At 40.2% G+C, this 27,580-nt stretch overlaps 1 protein-coding gene across 1 annotated transcript in view; it reads left to right on the forward strand.

Moving 5' to 3' along the window:
- TTC7A (tetratricopeptide repeat domain 7A) overlaps nucleotides 1-27,580 on the forward strand; it is a 243,016-nt gene that overhangs the window by 101,215 nt on the left and 114,221 nt on the right. The window contains exons 13-14 of the mRNA XM_054984113.1: nucleotides 8,721-8,778; nucleotides 17,960-18,032. Of these exons, the coding sequence (XP_054840088.1) occupies nucleotides 8,721-8,778; nucleotides 17,960-18,032 (131 nt within the window). The remainder of the gene's footprint in view (nucleotides 1-8,720; nucleotides 8,779-17,959; nucleotides 18,033-27,580) is intronic.

A 27,580-nucleotide genomic window follows, 5' to 3' on the forward strand; every position in this document is an offset into this window, starting at 1 on the left:
AAATATACACAGAACTCAAATAATTAAAATAAGAAAAGGGGTATAGGGAATGGAAATCACAGAGCATCAAGCTGAGGGCATTAGGAATATATGGATGAGTGATTCCAAGCATTAAGAGTTACCCAATGCCAATGGAAGGGCTGGGAAGGAGTGAGAGAGATTGAGACAAATAGTGAATAGCCACCGATCTTGAGATGTAGAGGACAGTCCAGGGCCATTTCCACACTACTCACTTTCTTCCGGAACTCTGCGGAACGTCACAAAAAACCCGTGGAAGATAAGCGTCTTCTCGCGCGAGAAGACGCTATCATCCGCGGTTTTTTTGTGATGTTCCACAGTGTTCTACAAGAAGGTGAGTAGTGTGGAAACGGCCCAGCATTAGTGGGGAGAATAAGCCAGTGTGTTGTTGTAGTGGTTAGAGTGTCAGACTATGACAGGGGAGGCCCAGGTTTGAATTCCCACTCTGCCATGGAAGCTTGCTCGGTGACCTTGGACTAGTCACATACTTTCAGCCTAACCTACCTCATAGAGTTGTTGCGGAGTTAAAATGGAGGACAGGAGAATGATGTATGCCTCTTTAGGTCCCTCTTAGGAGAAAAAGCAGAGTATAAATGGAGTACATAAATAAGATCCAGGCAGGGAAGAACTATTTTCTTACAGGACAGTTGGGCACAGAAAAAAACCCTTCTTTCTGAGCTTAGGTATGAAGTGGGGTAGGAATTAGTTTACATTGCATGACATTCGGAGCGATTTGAGCCAAGATAGGTAACAGAGAATGGACAAAAAGGGAGATGTTCTTTTTTTTTTAAAAAAAAATTTTTTTATTGGGTTAGAACATTAATATTTTTACATTACATTCAATTTTCCCCTAATTTTTCGTTTCTAACCCCCTCCCTTTCCCCCCCTTTTGTTGACTTCCAACAGCTTTCCCACCCTCTGTCCCTTTTCCCTTACTTCTATTAACTTCCTCTACCTAAAACAAATATATATTCTCCATTATATTAAGCAGTACATCTTTAACTTTTTTACTTATTATACATCCAAACTATACTTCTTTAGATAAACAATTTATCCCATTTTCCGGTTTTGAATATTTCTATATATCATAAACCATAAAAATTTCCCACATTTAAATCAAACAATTTGATTTGTTCTCTATATATTACTCATTTCTTCTTTTTATGGTATTTCTATATAACTCATCACATAATCAGTCGATTTAACTCTTCTATACATTCAGTTTGGTGCATATAAATCTTATCAAAGAAAGAAAATATTGTTAATTACTCAATCCTCATGTTTAAACCATTAATTATTCTCTATCAATATTCTATCAATTAACCTTTGCATATCTATATATATCTCAATCAATTAATCTAACTGCTTATAAATTCACATTTCTCTTCCTCCCCCGGTAAAGTCACCCCTCTCTTTTATACTTTTATTGTACTTCAGTAGTTCTCAAACTGCCACAGTTTTCCTCCCACCTCCCACTTCTTCTCCAGATATTGTTTCAGCTTCTCCCAGTCTGTGTTAAACTGCCCTGAGTCCAGATCTCTCAGTTTTCTTGTCATCTTATCCATTTCAGCCATATACAGCAATTTGTAGATCCAATCTTCAATAGTTGGCACCTCTTGTACTTTCCATTTCTGCGCATACAAAAGTCTAGCTGCTGCAGTCATATAAAATATCAACGTCCTATGATGGGCTGGAATTCCCTCCATTCCCAAGTTTAGCAGCAGGAGTTCTGGGTTCTTATTTATTTGAAACTGTAAAATTTCACTCATTTCTCTTATTATTTCCCCCCAGAACTGCCTAGCTACCTCACACGACCACCACATATGATAGAGGGAGCCCTCATGCTTCCTACATTTCCAACATTTATTAGAAGTGTTCAAGTTCCCTAGCGCAATCTTCTTTGGTGTCATGTACCAACGATAGATCATTTTGTAAATGTTCTCTTTAATATTAATACATGTCGTTGTCTTCATTGTAGTTTTCCACAAGTATTCCCATGCCTCCATTGTTATTTCTTTATTGAAATTTATAGCCCATTTCACCATCTGTGTTTTAACTATCTCATCCTCTGTATACCATTTCAACAGTACTTGGTATACCTTGGATATTCTTTTCCTGTCTTCTTTAAGAAGGGTCTGCTCTAGTTCCGAGTTCTCTGTTCGTATGCCCCCTTTTGCAGAGTCCGAGTTATATAAGTCTCTGATCTGTCTATACTGGAACCAATCATAATTAGGTGATAGTTCCTCTTGCGTCTTTATTCTAAGTTTAGATACTTCAATTTTAGTTATATCTTTGTATGTTAAACATTGTTGTTCATTCTCAACAGCTCTCGGATCTATCACCTCGTATGGAACTACCCACAAGGGGGTTCCTTCTTGTAAGTAAATTCTGTACTTCTTCCAGATTGTATATAAACTTCTCCTTACAAAGTGATGCAGGAACATCGAGTTGACCTTTACTTTTTCATGCCATAGGTATGCGTGCCATCCAAAAATTTTTTTATATCCCTCTAGGGCTAATAGTTTCTTATTCTTTAATGTCATCCACTCTTTTAACCAAACTAGGCAGATTGCATCATGATAAAGTCTCAGGTTGGGCAGTTGCATTCCGCCTCTTTCCTTTGCATCTTGTAGAACTTTTACTTTCACTCGAGGCTTCTTGCCTGCCCAAACAAAATCTGATATTTTCCTCTGCCATTTTTCAAATTGTTTAGAGTCTCTGATGATTGGTATTGTCTGTAGCAAAAACATTACTCTTGGTAACACATTCATCTTAACTGCTGCAATCCTGCCCAACCATGACAAGTTCAATCTATTCCATTTGATCAAGTCTCTCTCTATCTGAGTCCATAATTTTTCATAATTATTCTTGAACAAATCTATGTTTTTTGCAGTCAGCTCGACTCCCAAGTATTTCACCTTACTAGTTACCTCACAATCCGTTGTTTCCATTAACAATTGTTGTTTCTGCTTAGTCATGTTTTTGCATAATATCTTTGACTTCTTTTTGTTGATGAAGAAACCTGCCAAGTCACCAAACTCCTTGATCTTATCTATCACTTTTGGCATGTTCTCCGATGGATCTTCTACAATTAACATTATGTCATCTGCAAATGCTCTAACCTTATATGAATAGTCCTTTATTTTTATTCCTCGTATTTCCTCATCTTGTCGTATTTGTATCATCAGAATCTCCAATACTAAAATGAACAACAATGGAGATAACGGGCAACCTTGTCTTGTTCCTTTACTAATCGTCAATTTCTTGGTCAGTTCATCATTCACTACAATTGCTGCAGTCTGGTCTCTATAAATTTCTTTAATTGCTCTGATGAATCTTTCTCCCAGTTGTAGCTTTTCCATAGTGGCAAACAAAAAATCCCAGTTTAAATTGTCAAACGCTTTTTCAGCGTCTACAAAGAAGAAACCAACCTCTTTATCACAACGCTTGTCATAGTATTCAATAGCATTGATCACTGTCCTTAAATTGTCTCTTATTTGTCTGTCTGGCAAAAAGCCTGCTTGTTCTTCCTCTATGACTTCTGAGAGCCACCCCTTCAGTCTCTCCGCCAATATCTTCGCAAAAATTTTATAATCATTGTTAAGTAATGATATAGGCCTGTAATTTTTCACGTTAGTCAGATCTTGGCCCTCTTTTGGGATCAATGATATATTCGCTTCGCTCCAAGTGTCTGGAATCCTTTGATCCCTAAAAACTCCGTTCATCACCTCTTTTAGGAATGGTGCCAGTTCATTGGCCATTGTCTTATAAAATTTAGCCGTAAGTCCATCTGGCCCTGGCGCCTTTCCTAGATTTGCGGATTGTATTGCCTTACTTATTTCCTCATCAGTTACTTCACTGTTCAACTTATTTCTCCAAGCTTCCGAGATCTCTGGAAGTTTGGTTTTCTCCAAATATGATGCTATTGATTCTTTGTTTACTTCTTTTTTATTATACAGCTTAGCATAGAATTTATAAAAGGCTCTACTAATGGTAGTCTGCTCCAGGTACGTTTTATTTTCTTCACAGATTTTATTTATTATTTTCTTTTCCCTTTTCTTCTTCAATTGCCATGCCAAATATTTCCCAGGTTTATTAGCACCCTCAAACGCTTTTTGATTCAGTCTTTTAAGGTTCCACTCCAATTCTTTGTTACTCATTGCTGTTAGCTGTTCTTGAAGAATTTTGATTTCCTGATGTATTTTCTTTTTCCCTGGTCTCTTTTTTAACTGTGCTTCTTTGGCCTTTATTTTCTCCTCAATCTCTTGTCTTTTCTCCTCTTTCTTTTTCCTTGCTCTACCATTTAAGTCCATTAGTATGCCCCTTACAACCGCCTTGTACGCGTCCCAAACTTTGCTGGTTGGTACTTCTTTATTCAGGTTGTATTGTATAAAAAACTTTGTCTCTCTTCTCAATATTTCCATATTCTCACTTTCCTGTAACAAGTCCTCATTTATTCTCCAGGCTTTCCTTTTTCTCCTTTTTCCAAATTTCCACATAATTGGGTTGTGATCTGAGCCTACCATCGGCATTATTTCTACCTCCTTAGTCCATAACGCTAAGTCCTTTGAGGCCCAGATCATATCAATTCTTGATAATGTAAGATGCCTTGCAGAATAAAAAGTAAACTGTCTGGTTTTAGGATGTTCTCTCCTCCATACGTCTTCGAGAGTCTCTTGTTGAATCAACTCAAAAAAAAGCTTTGGCAATAGTCCTCTTTTCTTTTGTGCTGTTGTAGTCTTTTTGTCTAGTTCCAAATCTGTCACTCCATTGAAATCTCCAGCAAGAATTATCTGGTCATATACAAGATCGTCTAAATGCTTCCTTAAATCCTCGAAGAAGCTTTCCTTTGCACCGTTAGGTGCATAAAGTCCAACTACCAACACTTTCTTTAAATTCCAATTACATTCCACTGCTACAAATCTAGCTTCCACATCTCTCATAACAAATTTTGGCTGCAGCTCCTCTTTTATGTACAACACCACTCCTCTTTTTTTCTTGTTGGAAGCCGCTACAAATTCTTTGCCCAATTTTCCAGATTTTAAATATTTTACATCCTGTTTTCTAATATGGGTCTCCTGCAAACAAACAATATCACATTTTTGTTTTAGTAGCCAATGAAAAATATTTTTCCTCTTATTCGGTGAGTTTAGTCCATTTACATTCCAAGATAATACTTTACACTCCATATTCAAGGTTTTGTTCGTAAGTCTTTTTCATTGTCCTTAATAAATCTCTCCATCTCCCGCTCAGATCTGATGCGTTTTTTTGCCCCTCCAAACTCAAAGGACACTCCTTCCGGTAACTCCCATCTGTACCTGATATTCATGTCCTTCAAAGTCTGAATTAGCACTCTATATTTTTTCCTATCCAGTAACACTGATCTGGGCAGTTCCTTCATTATGATAATCGTCTTGCCATCAATCTCCAATGGATCTTGAAATTGTTTTGTCACAATCCTCTCTTTCATGTTTCTAGTTGTAAACTGCACAATCACATCCCTTGGTAGTTTCCTCTGGGTTGCAATTCTCGAGTTCACACGGTACGCCACATCTAGGATAGCCACAATTTCCTCCTCCTCCTTCCCCAGGTATTCAGCCAACACCTCAGTCATCTGTTCTTGCGCTGACTTCCCTTCCACTTCTGGCAGACCACGAAAACGAAGCTGCTTCTCCATATGTTTAGTTTCTGCAACTGACATCCTCCCCTTCACCAGTCTCATCTCTGTTTGTTGCGTGTCTATTAAATTCTCCATCGCGTCTTCTACTGTTTTAACTCTCTGCTGCGTTCCTTGTAATTCACTACTAATCGTTTCCACGCCTTTTTTCACTTCTGACAGCTCCGACTTTACTGTCTGTGTAACTTCTTTGACCTCTTTAATAAGCTCCAATTTCGTGTCCTTAAGTTCTTTCATCATGTCTATAAGTTTTTTGTCCAAATTTTCTATTGCCGATTGCCACTCTTTTTTCGACATCGTGGGGCTTGCTTTTGCTCGCTCCCACGAATCTGCTCTCTTCCTTAGCTCCGTGGCGTATAATTAAACGTTTTCCTTTTTTTTCAAATGTCCCAATCTTTGCCAAAATTAATTTTTTTGTATCCAAAATGTCGGGCGTCTTTTCTCTATGGTTTCTCTATGTTATTGTAATCCAAGATGGCCTACTTCCTCTTCCGCTGAAGCCGCGACCCTTCCCCTTTCAAAAATGGCGATTCCCTACTTCCTGTCCGTCGGCAAGGGCCGCTTCCCTCCAGCCACTCTATTGTTGTTACGCACTTCCTGTCTCCCGTCTTCCCACAGCAGGTCTCGCGATGGTGTCTTTTTCCCACAGCTCCGAAACCACAGGTATTCAAAACAATAGTCCGATTTTGTAATAACTTCTTTAAACTTAGTCTCTTTTAAAATACAACTCCTGCCGAGTCTTCACCTCCTTTTCACTAGTCTGTTGCAGTTTAAAAATCTACTTTCTTTCCTCTCTGTTTTTATCAATCTGTCCCGTTTCAAGAGATAGCGATCTTTACCTTCTCTTCAACTTTCTCGGGTTGTAATCGCTGTTTCGATCTTAAATTCTCCTCTCGACTTCCCTCCCCGATCGAAGCTTGGGTATGTAGGTCTTATGCCAGCCGAAGGGAGATGTTCTTTGGGCAAGATCCCAATGATATAACTCATGGTTGGCCATATTTTCAGCAGGAAGATAAAAGGACATACAAATAGTGATAAGCAAGGGGATTGGAGGGGGGACAGACAGACTGATGTAATTACTGGCATTACTTAATTGTGATCACCTCACTGCCAGTTTTTTGGGTGAAGCATTGCTTCATGATTCCTTAGGCTTTTCTCAGAGATTTCCTATTCTCATTCAACTGGCATGATTGAATTGTGTGGTTGCTTTCTTCTCTTCAGTATTTGCCTTTGTCCTTTACAGGCCAGAGTTGGAAGGGTTTTTTTGTACTACTTGACATAAGTCTAATGAATGCCAGGGGGACAAGCAGGCCTCAGCACCAGAACGGGGGCGGGGGGGGGGGGAGAAGGAGAGTTAAGTAAAATTGTATATGTTTTTAAGACTTGCATTGTTTTCTAAAACTACAGGCTTTCTCAGAGAGAGAGAGAGAGAGAAAGAGAGAGACAGAGAGCACGTTCTGCAGAGGTCAATGCATATTTATGTAGGATGGATCTATCAATAGCTGTTTCAGCACAATAACTAAACAAAACCTTCAGGTCAGAGGCAGTCATGCCACTGAATTCATGCCATGGTGCTGGGAGACAAGAGTTTTCCACCATGGCTGCATGTTTTCATGTCCTGCTTTTGGGCTTCCCTGAAGCATCTGGCTGGCCGCCATGAGAACCAGGATGCTGGGGCACTGGACTTCAGGTGGAATTCTAGTCTGATCCAGCCGGCCTTAGGGCAGAGAAGGCCCTGCTGCTGTAATATGTCTGTCTGGTCTGGCAAAGTACAAGGGCCCATCCGAAGTTCTCAAAACCCAGGTATGTTTGTAGGGGGGGAACAGTCTTTACTGAAAGCCAGTATAGTGCTGCTGTCAGAAGCTGCACTAATAGCAGAGAGGCCTAGATTTAAATCCTTCTTTGGCCTGGAAGCTTATTCATTTATTTATAGTCTGGCTTTCTCACTGAGGTCCAAGGCGGATTACAACTGTGCAAGTGACAATACAATATAATTGATACCTAGGGCATACACTGAGCAAAGTATAATAGTGAAAACGGGGACATTCAGGGAAACAGATACATCTAGTGAGCCTCCCTACTGGTCTCCTGTCCGGGGGAGGGGGGAGGCTGTATAGTCATCTCAGTCCCACACGTGAGTCACAGTGTGATCAAGATGGCTGTTCCTCCTCCCTTGTGCATCATTGGCAGGGGTGGATGGTGTGGGCCACTATCTCGAGAACTATATTTTATTGTAATTTATGATTGTGATGATGATGTGGTTTTATTGTGATTTGAAATGTATTTATATCCTGCTGTAACTCGCCCTGAATCTGCTTGTAGGGAGGGCAGGCTAGAAGTCAAACAAATAAATAATACAGAATGGTAACAAAACATTTTAAGCAAGCATAAAGCCGAAAGTCAGTTATTCTTTCTAGCTCAACCAACCTCACAGAGGTGTCGTAAAAGTAAAATGGAGCTTCTTGGATGAACAGCAGGATAACAATGTGATAGACAGACTCTCTAAGGCACTTTGGTATTGTGTATCTAGACTGGAGTTAATTGAATGTTCAAGAAAAGGAGCAGGTTCAAATGTCCGGTTTTACTGAGCGTTGCTGGATCAGACCAGTGGTCCATCTAATCCAGCATCCTGTTTCTCACAGTGGCCAATCTGTTGCTCTGGAAGGCCAGTAAACAGACATAGAGTCCAAAGCCTTCCCCGGATGTTGCATTCTAGTACTGGTATTCATAGGTTTACTGCCTCTGCATGTGGAGGTTCCCTTTGTTCACCATTAGTAGCCACCAATGGATCTCTCCTCTGTTAATCTGCCAGATCTCTTTTTAAAGTTAGTGATTACAGACCGTAATAAGGTAGCAAATACTTTTTTAAAAAAGCTTTGCTGATAGAAATTGTTAGGAATTCCTAGTTTTTTTTAAAACTTTGACCCCCCCCCCAAAAAATACCTCCTAAAAATGTAATGCTGTTCTGTAAGTTCCAGCTTTTTGCAGTGGTTTCAAGACTGTATGTTTATGTCTTCTGTCACAGCTACCCTGAAAAGCACACAAGATGACTTGCACCGGAAAGCACTTCAGACTCTGGAAAGGTGAGAAAGATCTCAGTTGACAAATGGCTGTTTTATGTTCTAATCTAAAATCTTCCCTGGGCTTATCAGCTTTCCACTGCCACGACCAACCATGTTTACTGCTAACAAGGAATTAATGGTAAAAGCATGTTGTTCTGCCATTGTAGCCAGCCAAAGCAATGCTCTTGCTGCTCCTCTATGTACCAATCACAAGTATATGAAGGTGTCATTTTAATAGTGCTCCTTCTCAGAGAGGTAGTGGGCTTTAAGTGACACACATTCCTAGACTCAGATGTAACATCTCCATTACTATGCTATTTTGATGTAATTGCTGTCCTATATTACTCTTTAACCATATTTATTTTTAGCCCTTTGACCTTTCCCCACCGGCTGTGGCTTGTTTCCCTGATACCTTTTACTCCAACTTGCAAGTGGATAGATCACTGATCAGACCTCACAGATACCCACTGTTAGCCAACAGGGGTTGTTGTTGCAAGCATTTACTCAGTTCTTATGTCCTGAATTTCCATATGTGTATGTTTACCAATTGTACAATATCCTGCTAGCAGTTAAAACAAGATCTCGGCTGGAAAAAGGCAACAATTTTTAAGAGAGTTGAAGATGGAATGGAACAAGGATCATTGTCTGGGATGCACGTGCATTTCTTTTTTCCTACTCTTAGTCTCTGGAAAATAGATTTTGCTCATTTTTTCTAGTCTGCTTTTCTCACTGAGACTCAAGGTAGATTACAAAAGTTAAAAAAAACAGCTACAATGCAATAAAACAGTACAATAAGCCTGAAAAAATGGTTTCCTCAGGGCCAAGCAGGACCATAAGCAATGATGCCTTTCGCCTCTCTTGTTCATCTACAACCTTAGTGGTAGATTCTTTAAACAGATATTGGGATGGCTGAGTTAAGAGGGTGGAGGGGGAGGGCATTTGCTGGTATCCCAAGGCCAATGGGGAGAGAAGCAAACTGAGAAGGTTTGAGGATGGTGAACTCAACCTTCAAACAGTGTCTTGCTGTACTTCCTAGATCAGTTTGCATAATCCACATTGCAGAGCATGCTGGAAGCAGAAAATAGAAAGGTACGTGCAGAACAAGTAGCTCCAGATGGTTTATATAAGCAACTGACAAAAAAAGCGCAAAATAAATAAAATCCCAACTTAGAGTTGTTGTGATGAAGAAATTCAGGATATCCAGATTAACACGCAAGAGGCCCTGGGGCCAGATAAATCACACACTGACCTGGGAACCAAGCCATAAAATCCTCAGGTTACAGGCAGAGAGAAGATGGCTCCTCATTCACAGAGACAAACAGGCAGTGCAGTGATAACCACTGCTACCCATACAATAGGAAGAGGATAGGGTTAGGAGCTTAAAGCCCTCTCACACACACATGCTGATTCCCACTGCTTTATGGGGACTTACAGGCAAGGGGGTGAGTGGAGAAGGGGGCAGTGGATAACCACAGGGGTCACTGGTGATTCTGGTATGTGGGACAGATTCCTTCCTGAATTCAAATACAAAGGACAGTCAAACTCTGTGTTTGTTAGCAACTCTTCTCGCCACCCCATTCCTTCCTTCCAGATTTGTGGGTAACTCCCCAAGGTAACGTAACATGATGAGACAGATGTATTGTCGAAGGCTTTCACGGCCGGAGAACGATGGTTGTTGTGGGTTTTCCGGGCTGTATTGCCGTGGTCTTGGCATTGTAGTTCCTGACGTTTCGCCAGCAGCTGTGGCTGGCTGGCGAAACGTCAGGAACTACAATGCCAAGACCACGGCAATACAGCCTGGAAAACCCACAACAACCATGATGAGACAGAATTTGTGCATCTAAGTATGTACAATTCTCTGTATGGTTAATCCATTCAAAAAGGGCACACAGAGAGCTGTTCTCAGCCGTTGCTCCACATCTGTGGAATTCTCATCCTCCAAGAATTTCACAAATGCCTGAGAAGTGCTGAAAGATCTTTTTATCTGTGCTGTCTTCTTGGTTGACAAGGTTACACTGATAGTGGGAAAAGGGATGTGATGGGTTTTTTCCTGCATCTTAGCTTCCATTTTTAGGAGATGAGATTAACTAATCTTAAATCAGTGGTATTCTGACTGCAACTACATTTGCGGTTAGCATCAGTCAAAAAAGTCTTATTTACTTTGCAGCTTACCTGTTTTTCTGGTGACAGCTGGTTCAAAGTGGTAAACACCTTTAAACCACAAAGTCCAACTGGGCAAGGGTCTTGCCCACTTACTTGTCCTAAGTTTCAGGAGCCATATTGGGGGACAGTGCTCAGATGAGCCACTGGTGGCATATCAAAGTATCTCCCAAGACTCTTGAGTGAATATCACTGTCTTAGATCCATGGATGGTGAAGAGTTAAAAACCTACATTAACTCAAATTGCATGTATATTTCAGGGATCAAATCATAGCTCTGCTCCATTGCTGTTTTCTGTGATATTCCCTCTGTCAGCAAGTCCGGGGACTCTGTCATGGGACCTTGTCCAGTGATTAACTCAACCCTCAGAGTCTTTCTCAAGCGCAGAAGGGAATAGAAATCTGCAACAGCAGCCAGTTGGCAGTCAATATTAAGCATTTGAATAATCCAGGCCTGTTATAAATGCTAGGAGCGTGGTTTACTGCCCTTGTTTAGTCATTACAACAGTAGTTTGTGCCTGTTGCACTTCCAGTCACTGGGATGGGTCCAGCAACTTGCTGGATGTTGTGCAGAGCTTTCTTGGATAGAGGAAAATGGAGTTGTTGACTTTAGAGACCCTCTTTTCCATAACTCCCTGTTCCTGATATTGTCCGCCCTTTCTTCAGAGCCTTTTCCCCCCTGGGTTGAAATTCTATAGGATATACATAAATAGGCTTGAGTGCCAATGCTGGTGACATACAAAAATACAGCATTGTCACCAATTTAAAAATCAGTTTCCGGAACTTTGAGTAACTTACTACAAGCTGTACTTAGAGTATAACAGGAAAAGAAGTTCCGACCTGTTCTCATTGACCAAGGAAGGAAATAATTGTGCTTGTCCAATGCTTGCTGCTGAAGGATGGTGATTGTTAAAATTGCTGCTTTTCCTTGTGTGGTTTTTGTATGTTATCTGCTTTTATACGTTTCCTCATGCCAACTAGTCAAATGGCAAAAAATGTACTAGGCTTGTTTAGAGGTGGGGGGGGGCAGGTGGGACAAAAAGCAATATTAGCTTTTAAAGCTCTGATCAGAAAAACAGAGAAAAGTTTCTTTGCCTTGTTTTTGGTATCGTTATATGATGGTTCAATTAAGCCACCTACCTTAATGGGAAATCATCTTAAGGAAAAACTATGGACCACTTTAGTTCAAAGGCATGTTCCAGAAAGCCTCGTTAATGCTACTGATCCAGACATTGAAAAAGAACAGAATATCAGAATGATGCAACATGTATTCACATTTTAATTGCAACTTTGCATCTCTGGGACCCTGAAAGAAGCAAATTGGATAACCAGAACTGTTACATGTTTCATTATATGCTTAGCTTCAAGTTCTGCAAAAGAACCATTTAGGTTCCTAGCAAAAGACTGTCATTTGAAGTTGCCAATGATGATATTAAGACTTACTCAAAAAGAAGAGAATAAATAATGATCAGAAGAGATCCTGATTGCTCAATTCTTCCAGATCCAGTTTCTTAAACTAAGAAATCAAGTTACTAGCAAAAGTGTCAAGTAAGCAAACTTATTTTGAGGATCTGCTGACATGGGCATGGAGCACTCAGGCTGACACAGAAGTTTTGATGTTAACCATGTATCATGTTGTCAAGTCAAGCTGAATGATGCATCGATGCACGAACCTAGACTTTCAGTTGATGAATTAGGAATAGTCAGAAGTTTGAGATTCATTGCTGAAAGTGGCCATTTGCACAATTTACAGAGAATGTGTGTTTAAAATCTCATCATATTGGTATATCTTCACTTCTCTTAGGGTCAGGCATATCTGTCAGAAATACCTGTGTATTCTGTTGACTCCAATGTCAACACAGTTGAACTTCACATATAGATTGAATGTTCACTGTTATTTACTCTTAGTTGGAAGTTCTCGTAGGAATAGGCACCTGCGCTGGACTTTCAAAATGATTTTATCAATACTTCTCTATATAAACAAGATTCCTTGACATCATAGTCAGTTGGTCACATGCATGTTTACTGCAAGCAAGAATGACCATAGCTAGGGTGCACACACATGTGCAAAATCAGTGTCACACACAGTGTCATACACATTGTCCAAATGTTAAAGAAAAACATATCAGACAAGAACCACTAGTGGTAATCAGAAAAAGAACAAAGTTTTAGAAATTTGGTTTCTCTGAGCATTCCATATAAAGAAACTTCAGAAGATGCTAGATCATAAAAAGTATGATTATTTAGTGTTGTTCTGACAAGCTGCTTTTAGGCCTCAAAGAGTTAATGTAGGAAACCAGTAGAAGGAACACAGGAAATAATTTGTCTTTACTCTTTGTTCCTTTTAAAGGATGATACTGTTGTTAGATTTGTTGATGGATTCTTTGTTATGGAGTTTCAGTTTATTATTTTCTATTTAAAAATTAGAAATAATTCCAGCAGAAGATTAAATGTTTATCTTTTAAATATCGTTTAAAACTTCTTCCCGTGCCAGAAAACAGTCTTCCTAAGATATGTTTAAGAAAAAAATCTCTTTCTTACTTACATCTAACAACTTGGTACCAGAGTCTGGCTTTAAATGTTATAATGCTCTGTATTTTCCCAGACTTATTTCCCAAGTTTGCAGAATTTAAAGTTTGATATTTCTACCCAGCATGACATGGCTGTAGCAGGTAGCAATACAATGGTATCCTATGTTTAAATATAAACATCAATGGGAAGATTATTTGGTTCATCTCAGTTACTGTCCCCCAAAAAGGAGCTCCTTCTCTGTTGAGGTTTAACTTTATGGCAACTGTTGTTTTGGCGGATTTACTAATGACCCATATGTATGTAAGCGTGTGTGTGCGTGCATGCATGCAGTCAAGTCACAACTGACTTATGGCGATTCCAGCAATCCACTTTCAAGGCAAGTGAGAAGCAGAGGTGGTTTGTCAGTGCCTTCCTCTGCAGAGTCTTCTTTGTAGGTTGCCCATCCAAGTACCAACACGGCCTATCTTTTGAGAGCTGATGAGATCAAACGCCCTATATATCTGATTTTGCCTCTGTACCACAGGAAAATGGTCTTATTCAGCACTTCTTTCAGTCTCATTCATACATCAGCGAGAAATAGATTTCTGCCCCCAGGTGCTGCAAGGCAGACAATGACTTGATCTTCAGACGTTTGTTTTTGGCTAAGCATCAAAATGTAACAGCTTTAGTTGGCAGTTTATGATTTAGCACTATCAAAACCTCATGCTTCTTTTATTAAATCCTATGTCATTAATAATTGTTTATGATGAAAGCTAATTTATTGCTCTGCTTCTGTTGCTGTATCTGTGTTTCTTCTTTTTCCTGTTTTCCTGTTATACCTGATTTTATTTATTTTATTTTATTTACATTATTTATAGTTTGCCTTTCTCACTGAGATTCAAGGCAGATTACACAGTATCAGTACAATAAATTTCAAGGATATTTCAATAAACAACATAATGGGATACATATACGCAACTTTGCAAAGATTTAAAACCAGCAGAAATCCAATACAGAGTTGATGAAATGCTGAAACAGAGCATAAGCAATTATAAGACTGACACATTAAACAACATAGAACTAAAGGGGGAGATCATACCCAAAGCAACAGACAGCACACAGTAGCACATAGTAGTAAAGTCTATGGTCCCTATCCTTTCAAAACCATGGTTAACTGCAAATAATGGGATGTCTTAGATGAGTAAAACAGCGATCACAAAAACTGTAGATCACAAAAGTGATTAGTGGAAAGCTTAGTTCTGTGGGTTGTAATCTGTAAGGGGGATTCCGCATGATCAATTTTGATCGGACTTTCTGAGCAGTCATGCCGCGGTGGAGTCCTATGAATCCACTTCTCCCTGATTCCACATTAGGCTTTTGTTTCGCACATTTCATCTGCTCAAAGTCCATCATGCGGAATTTTTGACAGGATAAAAATCGATTCCTCATCGCTTTTTCCGGGGGAAGTGTCAAATGACACACATCTTCATTTTTCAAAAAAAAATTTCCCCCAAAAAACGTTGCTACACATAAACGTTGCATCAAACCAACACATTAGAAAAAAATTTCTCACAAAAGTTGCTACACATAAACATTGCATCAAATAAACATATTGGATAGGCCAGAGCACTTCCCGCCGATATTGTGGAAGAGTATTGGCTATTGACATTTGGAGGGGAAATTGTTACCAATGACCCCGCGTCTATCTTTCCCGCTTTCTTCGTGAGCGGTGTGGTTTAGTGATAGGTGTTGTGTTGAGGACGGTCTCTTTCTCCCTCCATGAAATGCCTAGACCACTAGTTGAACGCTGAAGTCCCTCCATCACACTTTCACTCTACCTCAGAAGCTGTCAGCTGTCAGCGAGCAACAAGTAACAAATTTGGCGTGTTGTAAAATGGACCTGTTATTGGTCAGCTGTTGTCATGTGACACAGGATATGTTTCTGCATAGATTTGTAGAAACGTTGCAACGTTTTTTTACATTTTTTTTTTAAAGGGGAAGGGAAAGGGTAGTGGGTGTAGCTTAGAAAACATGATTGGCCAATCAAATTAAGTTGATTCAAAGGGTGAGAGAAAAGGGCAAGGGTGGGGAGAACATTGGATAAAGAATTCCGCATGATTAAAATCCCTAATCTGCTGTGCATGGACAAATAAGTCGGGGGAAAGCAGGATGGAAAAAAAATGGACAAAACGTGCAGTGACTTCGAATCTGCTGCTAGGATTGCCTTCCCACGTGTGGAAACACAAGAAAAAATCGAGGTCATTTAGAAGCTGAAGCAGGGAAAACCATTTGTGCGGAATCACCCTAAGATTAGCCAGGCTGTGAATCCACCTTCAGCTCCTTCTTCTGCTAGAGGAGAGTACTTGAAACCTAGCCTATGCAATCTATTGCCGAGTTATTTGAGAACCACCCTCCAAACACAAACACACACACACACACCCCTATATATCCTTAATATCTTCTATTGTATCTTTGTGATTATTTTAAATTGTTGCAGCCACTTCAAGAGCGTCACTTGAAAAGCAGGAGATAAATTTATTAAACAATAACAGGTATCTCTATGGAAACAATATTTTTTCAGTGGAAGTGGTTCCTGTAGTCTGCTGAGAATCGTCAAGCAGGGAGAACCAATACAGTGTAGTAGAGAGTGTCAGACTAGGATCTGAGACACTCAAAGCTCAAATACCCACACTGCCACAAAGCTTGCTGGTTGACCTTGGGCTAGCGACTCTCTTTTGGCCTAACTTGCCTCACAGGGTAATTGGGAAGATTGGCATGGAGGAGGGTGGGGGAAGCATGCCATCCTAAACTCCTTTGAGAAAGGGCAAGATAAAAACGTACTGAATGAATAAATGAGCGAGGGCCAAGCCTTCAGCTGATGCTTGTGCCAGTGTGAACCACTTAGATTGACCAGTTGGAAAGAAGATCAAATGTGTAGCTTCAAGAAATGCTGGTTAAGTGTTGTTTGTTGTCACAATAGAACAATGTGGCAGTAAGCTACATTTCTTCTGTAGAAATTTTTTCCTCTCCTCAGTGTTAAAGGAGAACAAGAAGCCCTGCCCTCCTTAGTACTTGGCCATTCTTGAACTGGTTCTTCTTCACTTTATTGGTGCTTTTGCAATCAAGGAACGAGCATTTGTCTGGTGCTGACGGAAGACAGTCAGTCTGTTGATGTGCTTGGCCTGTATTAGTTAGAGCAATGTCACGAAGGACATAGGTTATGAATTTGAAGCTACTGAATGGCACAGCCCCCTTCTCTATCTTAGTCAGATATCTGAATACTTGGCCATAACTCACCTGGCACTCAGTGTCAGAATGGCATGTTATAAATGGGGTGAGTTTAGCATCTAGCACTATAAAATGGGGAGTGCTGGCAGTTTTATAGATGTATTTTGTTTGCAGGATTCTTGAGCTTGTCAAATCCAGCTCAGCTTCACCCTTGCTTGTTTCCTTGTGCAGCTTCTAACTTCTTTGCACTTGTTGAACCTAGAAGTGGGAGGTTTGCTGCTGTTTTAAAGAAAAATACCCCATAACCAGTGACAATTGCAGTGAATTCTCCATCACTGCCGAAGGGTTTTAAGCACAGGTTTGTATTTAAACTGGCCACAGCCAGAATTCCTGTGGAGAAACTTTTTTTCACCAATACAGGAGGCCTACAGATACAAGGAAAAAAGTCTCTTTCAGATACCCTTGGTCTTACAGCTCTACCCTTTCCCCTTTCACTGCTTATTTGTCACCAACTCCTCTCATCTTTTGATCATGTATTTTCTTTTAAGATACAGTTGATAAAATTCCAATGTAATTATATTTATTTAGTTTTATACCACTAATGGGCAGAAAATCTATAGTTTTGCTAAGATAGTTAACACCTCTAGTGAGTAAAAAATGTCAAGTCCCTGTTTAAACCAGGATGAGGAAATAGTGTGAAATCTCTTAATGAATCCCAGTTCAGCAGTTGGAGTCTCCTTTGAAGTTCTTTCATTGGACAATAGTGAGTTTCAAGCTAGTATCAGAATGCCCTGGGGTATTGAAATGTTCCCCCATTGGTTTCTCAGTATTGTCATTTTAATGTCAGATTTGTGTCCGTTTTTCTGTTACGTGGGGATTAACTTGTTTGTCTTATGTAGAGAGTAGAAGGGCATTGTTGACATATAGTGGCATATCTTTAATTGTACAAACCAGTTTTACCACACTGTTAATTTTATACTGGTCTTTATTGTACTGTTTTTAATAATTCTGTAATTCGCCTGAGTAACAAGAAGGGAGGCAGATGATAAATAAAGTAAATAAAGTCACAAGGCTGAATACAAGTCCTTGTAATCCAAGCCAGCACTGATTCTGCTTTTCCATGTTAGCTGTCCACAGATAAAATAATGCCAAAGACAATGGGAGAAGCGGGAACTTAAAAACATAGCTTATGGTTGTACTTTCATACCACCACTAAATCATATGTTTGTAGTATGTATGCAATGGTAACAGCTTGCTTTTAGCACTATCTAGCTCTCTTTTTGAACATTCTGTATGTTTTACAGAGCACATCAATTGGCACCAGAAGATCACCAGATCATTCTCTATGTTTCATTGCAGCTGGCTCTGGTCAGGCAGGTAGGTACAAAGATTAGTACCTATAGAACAGTGAAAACACAGTTTACTGCTACTTATAGCTGCAATCAATGAGGTGCTTCCCTTAGGGCCGTGGTATTCAAATCCCTGGGGAATGCTTTCCACCTTGATTTATTTGCTAAGGAATTACTGTGTGACTGCCACAGGACTGCTGCATATCACAGAAGATTGTTGAAGCATGTTTCATGGTGCATGGTCAGTTTATTCTGCATACTAGCCATTGTCTGTGTGAATTTAGAGCTCATTGCTTGAGTGCATTGCTGAACCAAATGCCCGCTTACAGCTGAAATGTGGTGAAATACTTAATAACAAGTGGAGAACCTGCAAGGACTTGCTGGGGGCATCTCATTTTCCTCTGTATCCCCACCCCTCTTTCCATTCCCTGCCAGCCCCCATAGCCTCACTGCTACTTCTGCTTCATTCTCAGTTTTCCATCCACCTGCCAATCTATCTTCATCTGTTCCCTGTCTTCAGCTTTTCCACCTTCCCTCCATGCATAAATCTGTCCAGTTGTGTTAGGGCCACCAGCGCCAGGCTGAGTCTAGTTGCATGGTGGCTGCCAGTGCCAGACCGAGTGGTATGGTAGTTAATCTCCAGCGGTTGTTTAACGTGTCAGGTTTAGAATTGTTTATGCTCTGTGTCAGGTCTGTATTGGATCTCTGCTTGTTTTCACATCTCTACAAATTTGCATTTGTATACCTTTGTTTATTGAATGTCTCTGTTGTAGATTGTCTTGATTTATGCTATGTAATCTGCCTCGAGTCTCAAGACCAGTAGTTCCAAAAGAACATGTTAAGAATTACTAATTTGTGTTGATTTAACAGCGAAGGCTGTATAGCAAGAAAACTCAGGTTAGAATTAGAAGCAAAACAAGCAACTTCAAGTAATGTATCTGATTCTGGAATATAGTACTGCAGACAGGGTGGGGGAAAATAGATTATCGATATGTTTTCTTATATAAATTAGCTCCCAGTAGCACATTCAAAACTAGCATGTTATGAGAAAGCAAGACTAGAACCCTATCCATAACATGGCAGATTTATGCATGGAGGGGGTCATGGTTTAATAGTAACACGCATGATTTCTGTGCAATGGATCTCAGGTGGGCAGATGGATGGAAAGACCTTTCTCGACAGAGACCCTGCCAGTCAGAGTAGATACTGTTGAACTAGGCACCCCACTGAGAAGTTCATATAGGTTTTTCATATACAAGGCGCTGCAAAAACGAGGTGGCTTAACCTAAATTACGCTGACTGCAAACAGCAGCATCAGGCTACTTCTATTCCATACTCGAAGCAAATCAGAATAGAAAGAAGTTGTTTATTTGGGACATGTACATGCCTCAGTCACTTTTAAGGGACCCTTATTACATTTCAGCTAATCTTTCAAGCATCGGAATTACAGCATTCTGTTCTTAAGTATCTTTACATAAGCTTTAAAACTGCTGAAGAAGCTTCTAGGAAACCAAATTAAACATCATCATTGATTTTACTTTGAGAAAAAAAACAAATTCATGTTTTTCAGAATTATTCCTAGGTTCGTGGTAGTTAAGTGCTGTGTTAGGAATTTGTTTAAAGCCAACATGATTTTCTTAAATGGCAGTCATGGAAAGGCTCATTTAGCTAAATATAGAATATTCATCTGCTTAGTTCTGTTTCTTTATTTATTGGTACACTTCTTTAATTATTATGCCAATTATACTAAACAAGGCTTCAAACTAGCAGAAGAATCCTAAGAGTACCTCAAGGCTGTCTGTACAGAACTTGGTTTCTAGAGGGGGATGTAGAAACTTTGTCTACTGCGCATGTACCACTACCTTAAATATGCAGTCAATTTACGCCCACAGTTTCCAGTCCTGCTTACATGTACATAAAGCCTGTTTATGTGTGTGTGAATCTCCTTAGCAAATCAGAAGAGCATTAGGGTTTTTTAAAAATAAAAACATGTAATAAAGGAGCAACTAGTAAGAAATGGAGATTTTTGTGAGAAAGTTGTGGTTCAGTATTGACATTTTTTTTAAAAAAAAAGATTGTTCGCTCAAGAATTGAAATGCAGATGTTGACAAGCCCACAAATGCTGCAGATGGGGCTGGATGGGAGAAACCAAAATGGATGACAACCTTCGTTCAGGAAATCAGTTATAATTCTCTTATGAATATACGGCAACCATACACAGCTCAAAGTAAAGGTAATTTTAAGTTCTAGAGGGGTAGCTGTCAGTCTGTCATAGCAGAATTATAGGCTCCTCAACCTTTTCCAGCCTGTGGGCACCTTTGGAATTCTGACACAGTGTGGTGGGCGCAACCACACCATGGGAAATGGAACAAATTACAAAATGGCCACCATGGGAGGTGGAGCCAACAACAAAATGGCTGCCATGGCAGGCAGAACCAACCACAGAATGTCAGGGAGTAAGGTTATGCATAACTTGGACAGTAGGTCTTTAGAATTTCAGTCAGAAGCTGTGTTTAATAGGATGCCTTTTAAAATCAACTTAATGATTAAAAATATTTTCTTGCATGCACAGAAAATAAGTATACATATTGAGCTAGCTAAGAAACACTCATCTGGCAGTACCTACAGGCATCTAACATACTTATGCAAAAGGAAAAGAAAAAAATGCTTCTTCTCCTGGCGGTCCCCTTTACATAAGCCCTTTCCTCATGAGCCCAGACATTTTTTAACCAGCACTATTACTTGTAACAATGACAGTGCTGAAGGACTGGTGAGAGCTCCTTGCACATGTATGCAGGAGGTGAGAGATTCTGGACAGTTTTTAACAGGAACATAAATGTTTTTTTTTTAAGTGAACAAAATTTGAGGTAGTGATGTTATTATGAACTTCCACTTCAGTTATAAAAATACATTAAAATTGGGAAGATACAATGATTTCAATAGAAGCAGCAGTTAGGTACATTAAACATTTTAACTGTTTAGCCGAATTGTATGTAGTCAGAATCAAGTCCTAGAGTGTTTTCAGAATATTATTCTGCAATTTGCACAGATACAGTACTTTGCATAAAGACAGTATTTGCATTATATCATAAACATCAACAACTCAAAAAGCACTGCCTGGCCCTACCCACTTGCTAAAAAGTATTGGTGGGTGCCAGATGGTGCCATGGCGCTTATAGGCACCACATTGGGGACCACTGTTCTAGTAAAACAGCTGCAACTGAATCAAAAATATATTGATAAACGCAGGAGCACACATCTCTAAAAATTGGTTAAATATCACATTTCCTGTAAAACATGTTCTCATTCTTGTTGCCATAGTATTAGATTTCGTTGTTCTTTTGTACGGTCCAAATCTCTCCAGCCAGGGAGAGATTTCTTCAGCTCTTTTAATCTGTAAGGGCGTGTTCTGCCTCTACTGCACATGCTTAGAGGCTTTCTCTCCAAAAATATGGGTTGTGAGGCGGAGCACCCCTATTTCCCTCAGTTCTTTTTTGCCACTGTAAAAAACAATGCATTTTTAATATCCTTAATAATTTAAACTATCTAATGGATTCTCTTTCTGATTAATTTGAGAGACAAATGATACTTACTAATGTATCTGGCAGGTTATATTTACCGAAGAGTGCTATGATTAAAGCTTTCTCATCAGCCATTCAGGAATGCCAGAGGTTGCCCAGCCACTGTTAATTCAATCACCCAGTTCAAGAATAGTACATTTCATACTGGACAGCAGTTATTCTACTCTACTGAATCCAGAGTAGTTTTCTTTAGGAATGGCCATTCCACTGCCTGATTCATGGAAGGGTTGACCACGCCCTCTCTCAAGGAGGCATTTACTGTCTGCTAGCCCCTCCACACATACTAATTTAAACATCGATGAAAGGCAAGGTACAAGCAGGCGATAGATCTTAAACTTCCAAGGATCCTGCCCACATTCTCAGACTGAACACACTGAAAGACATCCCACACAACTGGACAAGTCAGCACCCTGGAACCATCCAATCATGTCACTGCTAATGCAGAGTCTAAGTTGGAATGAATGTGAGATATTTTATCTACAACTTGTTGAGTAAAATTGTCCCAGTGGGCAGCAGAGTAGCCCACTTCCTCCTGTAGGTAGGATAGCCAGCCTGTGACATTATACCTGTTAACCTCCCTTCCCTTTCAAAACCCTGCTCTCCTCAGTCTCCACCCCCGCATCTCCAGGAATTTCCCATCCCCACTCGCCCATGGAAGCTTGCTGGGTGACCTTGGGCCAGTCACACACACTCAGCCTAACCTACCTCACAGGGTGATTATGAGGATAAAACAGAAGAGAGGAGAATAATAAATGCTGCTTGTGGTCCCCTATGGGCAGTAAGGAAGGGTATAAATGAACTTAAATAAATAACCATTTATATGTGGAACCTATCCTTGCTGGGACTCTAAAGCAATCTTGTTCAAACTTATTCATAAGCAACTTTGAGGGCCTCTAAATGGTAGAAAAGTAGGATCTGGCTTTTAAAAATACACAAATATTGATGGTGCTATATTCATGATAATAACAGCTCATTCATACAGTGATCACGTTTTCATAGATTTCACAGTGAAACACCATATGATGAAACCTTCAGAAGATCAGACTGTCGTGTCACTGTCATGTAAATAGTACAGCTATTTCAGCCAGCTGCTTCTTATGACTATTTTCCACATTTCTTTTCTATTGAAGTTTTTCTTCCTCCCTTCTAAGACTGTAAAACTCAAAACTCTTAAAAATGTGCTTGTGCTCAGTATCTCACTAAAAGGTTAAACATGCATGTTGTACTATTTACAGTCTCCTTTGAGAGAGAGGGAAGAGTGGCAAAATGTATTTGGCCAAGGGACCATAATAGTTCTTATTTCCTAACTCTCCCAGATAGATACATAATATGTAGCTTCACCTGAGCATGACATCAGCAATCTGTGCATACTCTTGTAGTTTACCTGCCGCTGGAAGTGTATGCAGGAGTCCCTTGCCAGACTTTATTGGCATTAGGAGACCACTGGAATGAAGGTGCTGTCAGTATCTGGTAAAGACAAAATTGAAGACAACATCAGTGGGACAGAAATGCTTATATGTTCTTCATGCATGCCTAATGTCTTGTTTAAACTGGGCTAGTATTTGCACAGTCCCACTATGCATGCATCATTATTGCAATGGTTCTCTGGATTGCTACCTTTCAATGTATAGAGGCTGAGAACCTAGGTTCAACACTACATTTCTCATGTGCAATGCCGCATTGGTAAATCCTTCCATCCTGGTACTGTGTTTAAATCGGGGCGGGGGGGGGAGGGTATGGTAGGCAGTATTGTGAAAGCCTAAATGATAAGATGAATGTATTTCAGTACTCAGCTGGCATATGAAGCTGCCAGGCAAAGGAGGGGGGAGTTTCCCAGCCCTGCTACCTGAAACCTTTTAAGTACAGACGCCTGGGATTGAAATGTGGGAACATTTTCCCATTGAGCTACAACCCTTCTTATCCAGGGTACACTCTGGAAAATACAGGCATTATTTCTCTTAAATAGGTACAGTTGGAGGCTATGTTAATTAACTCATCCAGATCATTACAAGGAAACAGAGCTGCTCTGCTGCTGTGAAATGGCTTTTAAGTTTTCATATTTCTGTGCACAGGAACAATGGGGGAAGGGGGCTGCTCAGTTGCTTTCTTTCTTCTGCAAAGGTATTGTATTTTCAAAGGAAGCTAAATTGTTTGAGACAATATTCTAGATGATCCATGAAACATTTTTTTTAAATGGAGAGCCCTTTCATGGTAGTCTTCTAGCTGTTCAGAGCTGGCATACACAGGTGTGTTCATCACCTCCTAACCGTGGCAATCAGTTGATGACTTGCATATGTGAACAGTCTCTCACAAGAGTGGGCAGTTCTAGGGAGGGCTTGCTCGTGCATGCCTTCAGAGGTTATCAGGTGACAGGTGTGGTGGAAGCCCTGTCCCTGGTGGAGATCAGCTGCCAGTAGATGATACCAAGTCAGACGGACCAGTGGACTGACCCTGCAGAAGCAAGCTCCAGACGTTCATGTATCATTAGCTTATGGGTAAAGATTAAACTGATCAGCTCCTTCCAGTTCTCTTCCACCAAGCTGCTAGACTTGAAACTTTTATTAGTATTTATTTATTTGTTTATTTACTTTATTTATAGCCTGCTTGGTCTCACTGAGACTCAAGGCAAGTATCAGACATGATATGTCCAACAAAGCAGTACGTGGAATTACATAAGTAGAAAACAATGTAGTAAAAGCAGGATAGCACATACAATAAACAGATAATACATGCCATAATATATACCAGTGAGAGTTAGTGTGGTATAGTGGCTAGAAAGATGGACTAGATTTGGGAGACTTGGGTGCAATTCCCTGCTCTTCCATGGAAAGTCACTGGGCCAATCACACACTCTCAGCTAAGCTACCTCACAGGGTCGTTAGGAGGATAAAATGGAGGAGAGGAAAATGATGTATGTTGACTTGGATCCCCATTGGGATCCGAGTCCTTTTCCCTTTATAAAAATGCCCTCCTGATGAATTCTGTTTTACACAGTTTGAGGAATAACAGAAGTATGGGAGCTTCCCAATGACTTCAGGCATGCAATTCCCTGAAGTGGAAACTACAACAGATAATGCACATGTACTGGCATTCTTACCCACTTGCAGGCGGATGCCTTCTGGAAGCTTTGCTCAAATGAGTGAAGCTGTCATTGTGAAGCACTACAGGAGAAGCAGTCCTGCAGATATGACAGTCCAAGGAAATGAAAGACCTTGTATGGGATAACCAGTAACTTGAATTGAACCCACTGGCTAATAAATAACCAATAAAGTGTCTACAGAATACATAACTTTAGTTGCATTTCCTTCTGGGGAGAAGTAGAGGGATAGTGTAAGAGGTCTTTCCAGACTATGTCTTAAAATGTATAATTTTCAGCTGCAGAGTGAGTCTCTCTGGTGCAGGCTGAACACACATGTACCCTCTTGGGAACAAACAACATGGGAAGGCCATTTGTCTTCATGCACAGGGTTGCCAGCTCTTGGCCAGCAACCCCTGGGAGACTTGGGTGGGGGCAGAGACTGACCTGAATGGCATTCCATGATGTAGCGACGACATTTATGGCTGCATAACCAGAAGCAGCATCACTGCATTGTGGGATGCTCCAGCATTTTGTGGAAATGCTAAAGCATCTGGCAACATGGTGACATCACTTCTAGTTATTCAGATGGAAATGGTGCTGCCAGATGCCATTCTCACCCTTTTCTCCATTTAGTGCGGGCAGGGAATGGGGGTGCTGCGTTGGGGGTTTGCCCACCAAAACCAGGTGAATGCCACCCCTATACCAAAAGTATCTATAAGCAATGGACCATGGTCTGATCTCACAGGCTAGTTCTAATTGAATTTGTATCCTTCATGGTGACAGAAAATATCTTGAGAATATAGCATATATTCATGCCTCCTATTTTCACTTTTCATTGTTCTTCTCTGATTAAAGGCTATTTCACATGTTAACCTTTTCCAACAAGAAAAGTAGTTCTATGTAGGAAAAAATTCCTATACCTGCTACATGTCCAGTCTATAGCCATAAGATCTTCAATGTGTAAATTGCTTTCCTCTCTATCACTTTCACCACTTGTATGAAATTGAACAAATAAAAGTCCTGGTAACATCATGTTTAACTCAGGATCATTTTTAAGATCTCAAGCTATCTGTTAAGATCTGCTATCAATAACAAAAGAGGAAGATTTCCTCAAAGAATTTCCTTTAGACAGCAGAAAGATAGAATATCAAACCACAACAGGAGAAAGAGAAAATTTTATTCATTATAGATGTCAAGGGTTTCACTGTCTGGAAACTTTATTCTCCCATAAAAAGCTATTGGTCTACTTGGTTAATAAAGCCCGAGCTCAAAAACAACATTTCTCTGGGATTGGTGCAAACCTGTAACATGGCCAACCCCACCCCATTCCAATAAATACAAACAGTCTCAAGAGTCAGAAAAGGCAAAAAAATACTGTAGACCATGGCTGTCCACTCAAGAGTTAACTGTAGTATGGCTTCCCCTTTGTGGAATATGTTGCAGAGACTGTGAGGAGTTGTTGCCAACTGGCTAGTTTTCCACCAGCAAGGGTGGGATTTCCCCCCTTTTGGTTCATTTTCTTGAGATATACTCTAGGTTCTCTGCCATGGATTCACAGTTTTCAGTTACAGACTCTCAGATGCAGTTTTTTCTTTCTGTAAAATAGATGATTTCTCCTCCAGAAGGTGTTCTAAATGCTTAATGTGAAATGCTTGATTACTTAATAATATGCTATGTATGTGTGTGCTAGTTCTCTCAATGAGTGTGTAAACTGCTGCGTTCTCACCTGCTTGAGTAATAGGACCATTTATCTGTCTGTTGGTCTGTGTCTATTTATAAAACTTCTATGCTGCCTTTCCAACCAGTTCAAGGTCCCCAAGGCACCAAACATTAAAATAATACATTAAAACATTAAAATATTTCAGACAAAAGCATTGATAATTAAAACAAAATATTTTATAAAATGAAATCAAACATAAACAAACACACAAACCGGGAGGAGAGCTAATAAGAGCTAATATGAGGGAAACCAACCAACCAAAAAGGTCTTTTCCCACTGGCAGAAGACAACGATAGACACAGACACAAGACACTGCATCTTTACTAACTTCTAGAGTCTTCAAAGGCAGCCCCACTTAAAGCGCATTGCAGAAATCTTACCTAGATGTTAACAGAGCATGCACCATAATGGAAAAATCTTTTCTACCCATGAATGGCCACAGCTGGTTCACTAGCCATATCTGATTAAAGGTGCCCTGGCCACTGTCCCACCTGTTTATCTAACGGGAGACCCCAGACCAGCAGCACCCTCAAGCTATAAACCTCTTTATTTAGCGGAAGTGCAGCCCCATCCATTTGGTTGCTATATATGTGTTTTGCTTTCTCCCTAAGGAGCTCAGAGGTTTACAGATGGCTTCTATGTGGCTTCCTATTAAGGGACAGCTTTGGACTCCTTTAACTTCAGTAGCTGATCTTTTTTATATCCCTTTTGAGTGTTTTCTGGTCAGTAGGTCCCAGAATAGTTCATGGTTGCCAACTTCAACTTGGGAAATTCCTAAAAATATGGAGGAGGAGCCTGGGGAGGGTGGAGCTTTGGTAGGGGAGGGAGCTCAGTGGGTATGTGATCCCATATAATTTTCCCTCCAGAGCTGCCATTTTCTCAAGGGGAACTGGTCTCTGTAGGTGGGAGGTCTGTTGTATTGCCAGGAGAATTCCAGACCCCACCTGGAGGATGGAAACCCCTGGTCTTTTGTTAAATCTAAGCAGGCATCTGTCTTGTTTGTGCTTGGACAAGAGCCTGTCTTTGGAGATGTTGTATCCAGAAGGAAAGGCACGGAAATCAGGAAAGAGCAGGGTTCTTTCTCTGCAGAGTTACAGCAATAATTAAACTTAACTTGTTTCTAGAGCTCTCCCCTACTTTTTGTCCTTCCAGTTCACTGTAAATTGGGGAGTGGATTACCATATGGTTAATCCTGG

The sequence above is a fragment of the Eublepharis macularius genome, chromosome 1 (genome assembly GCF_028583425.1).
Source record: "Eublepharis macularius isolate TG4126 chromosome 1, MPM_Emac_v1.0, whole genome shotgun sequence".
Taxonomy (NCBI): domain Eukaryota; kingdom Metazoa; phylum Chordata; class Lepidosauria; order Squamata; family Eublepharidae; genus Eublepharis; species Eublepharis macularius.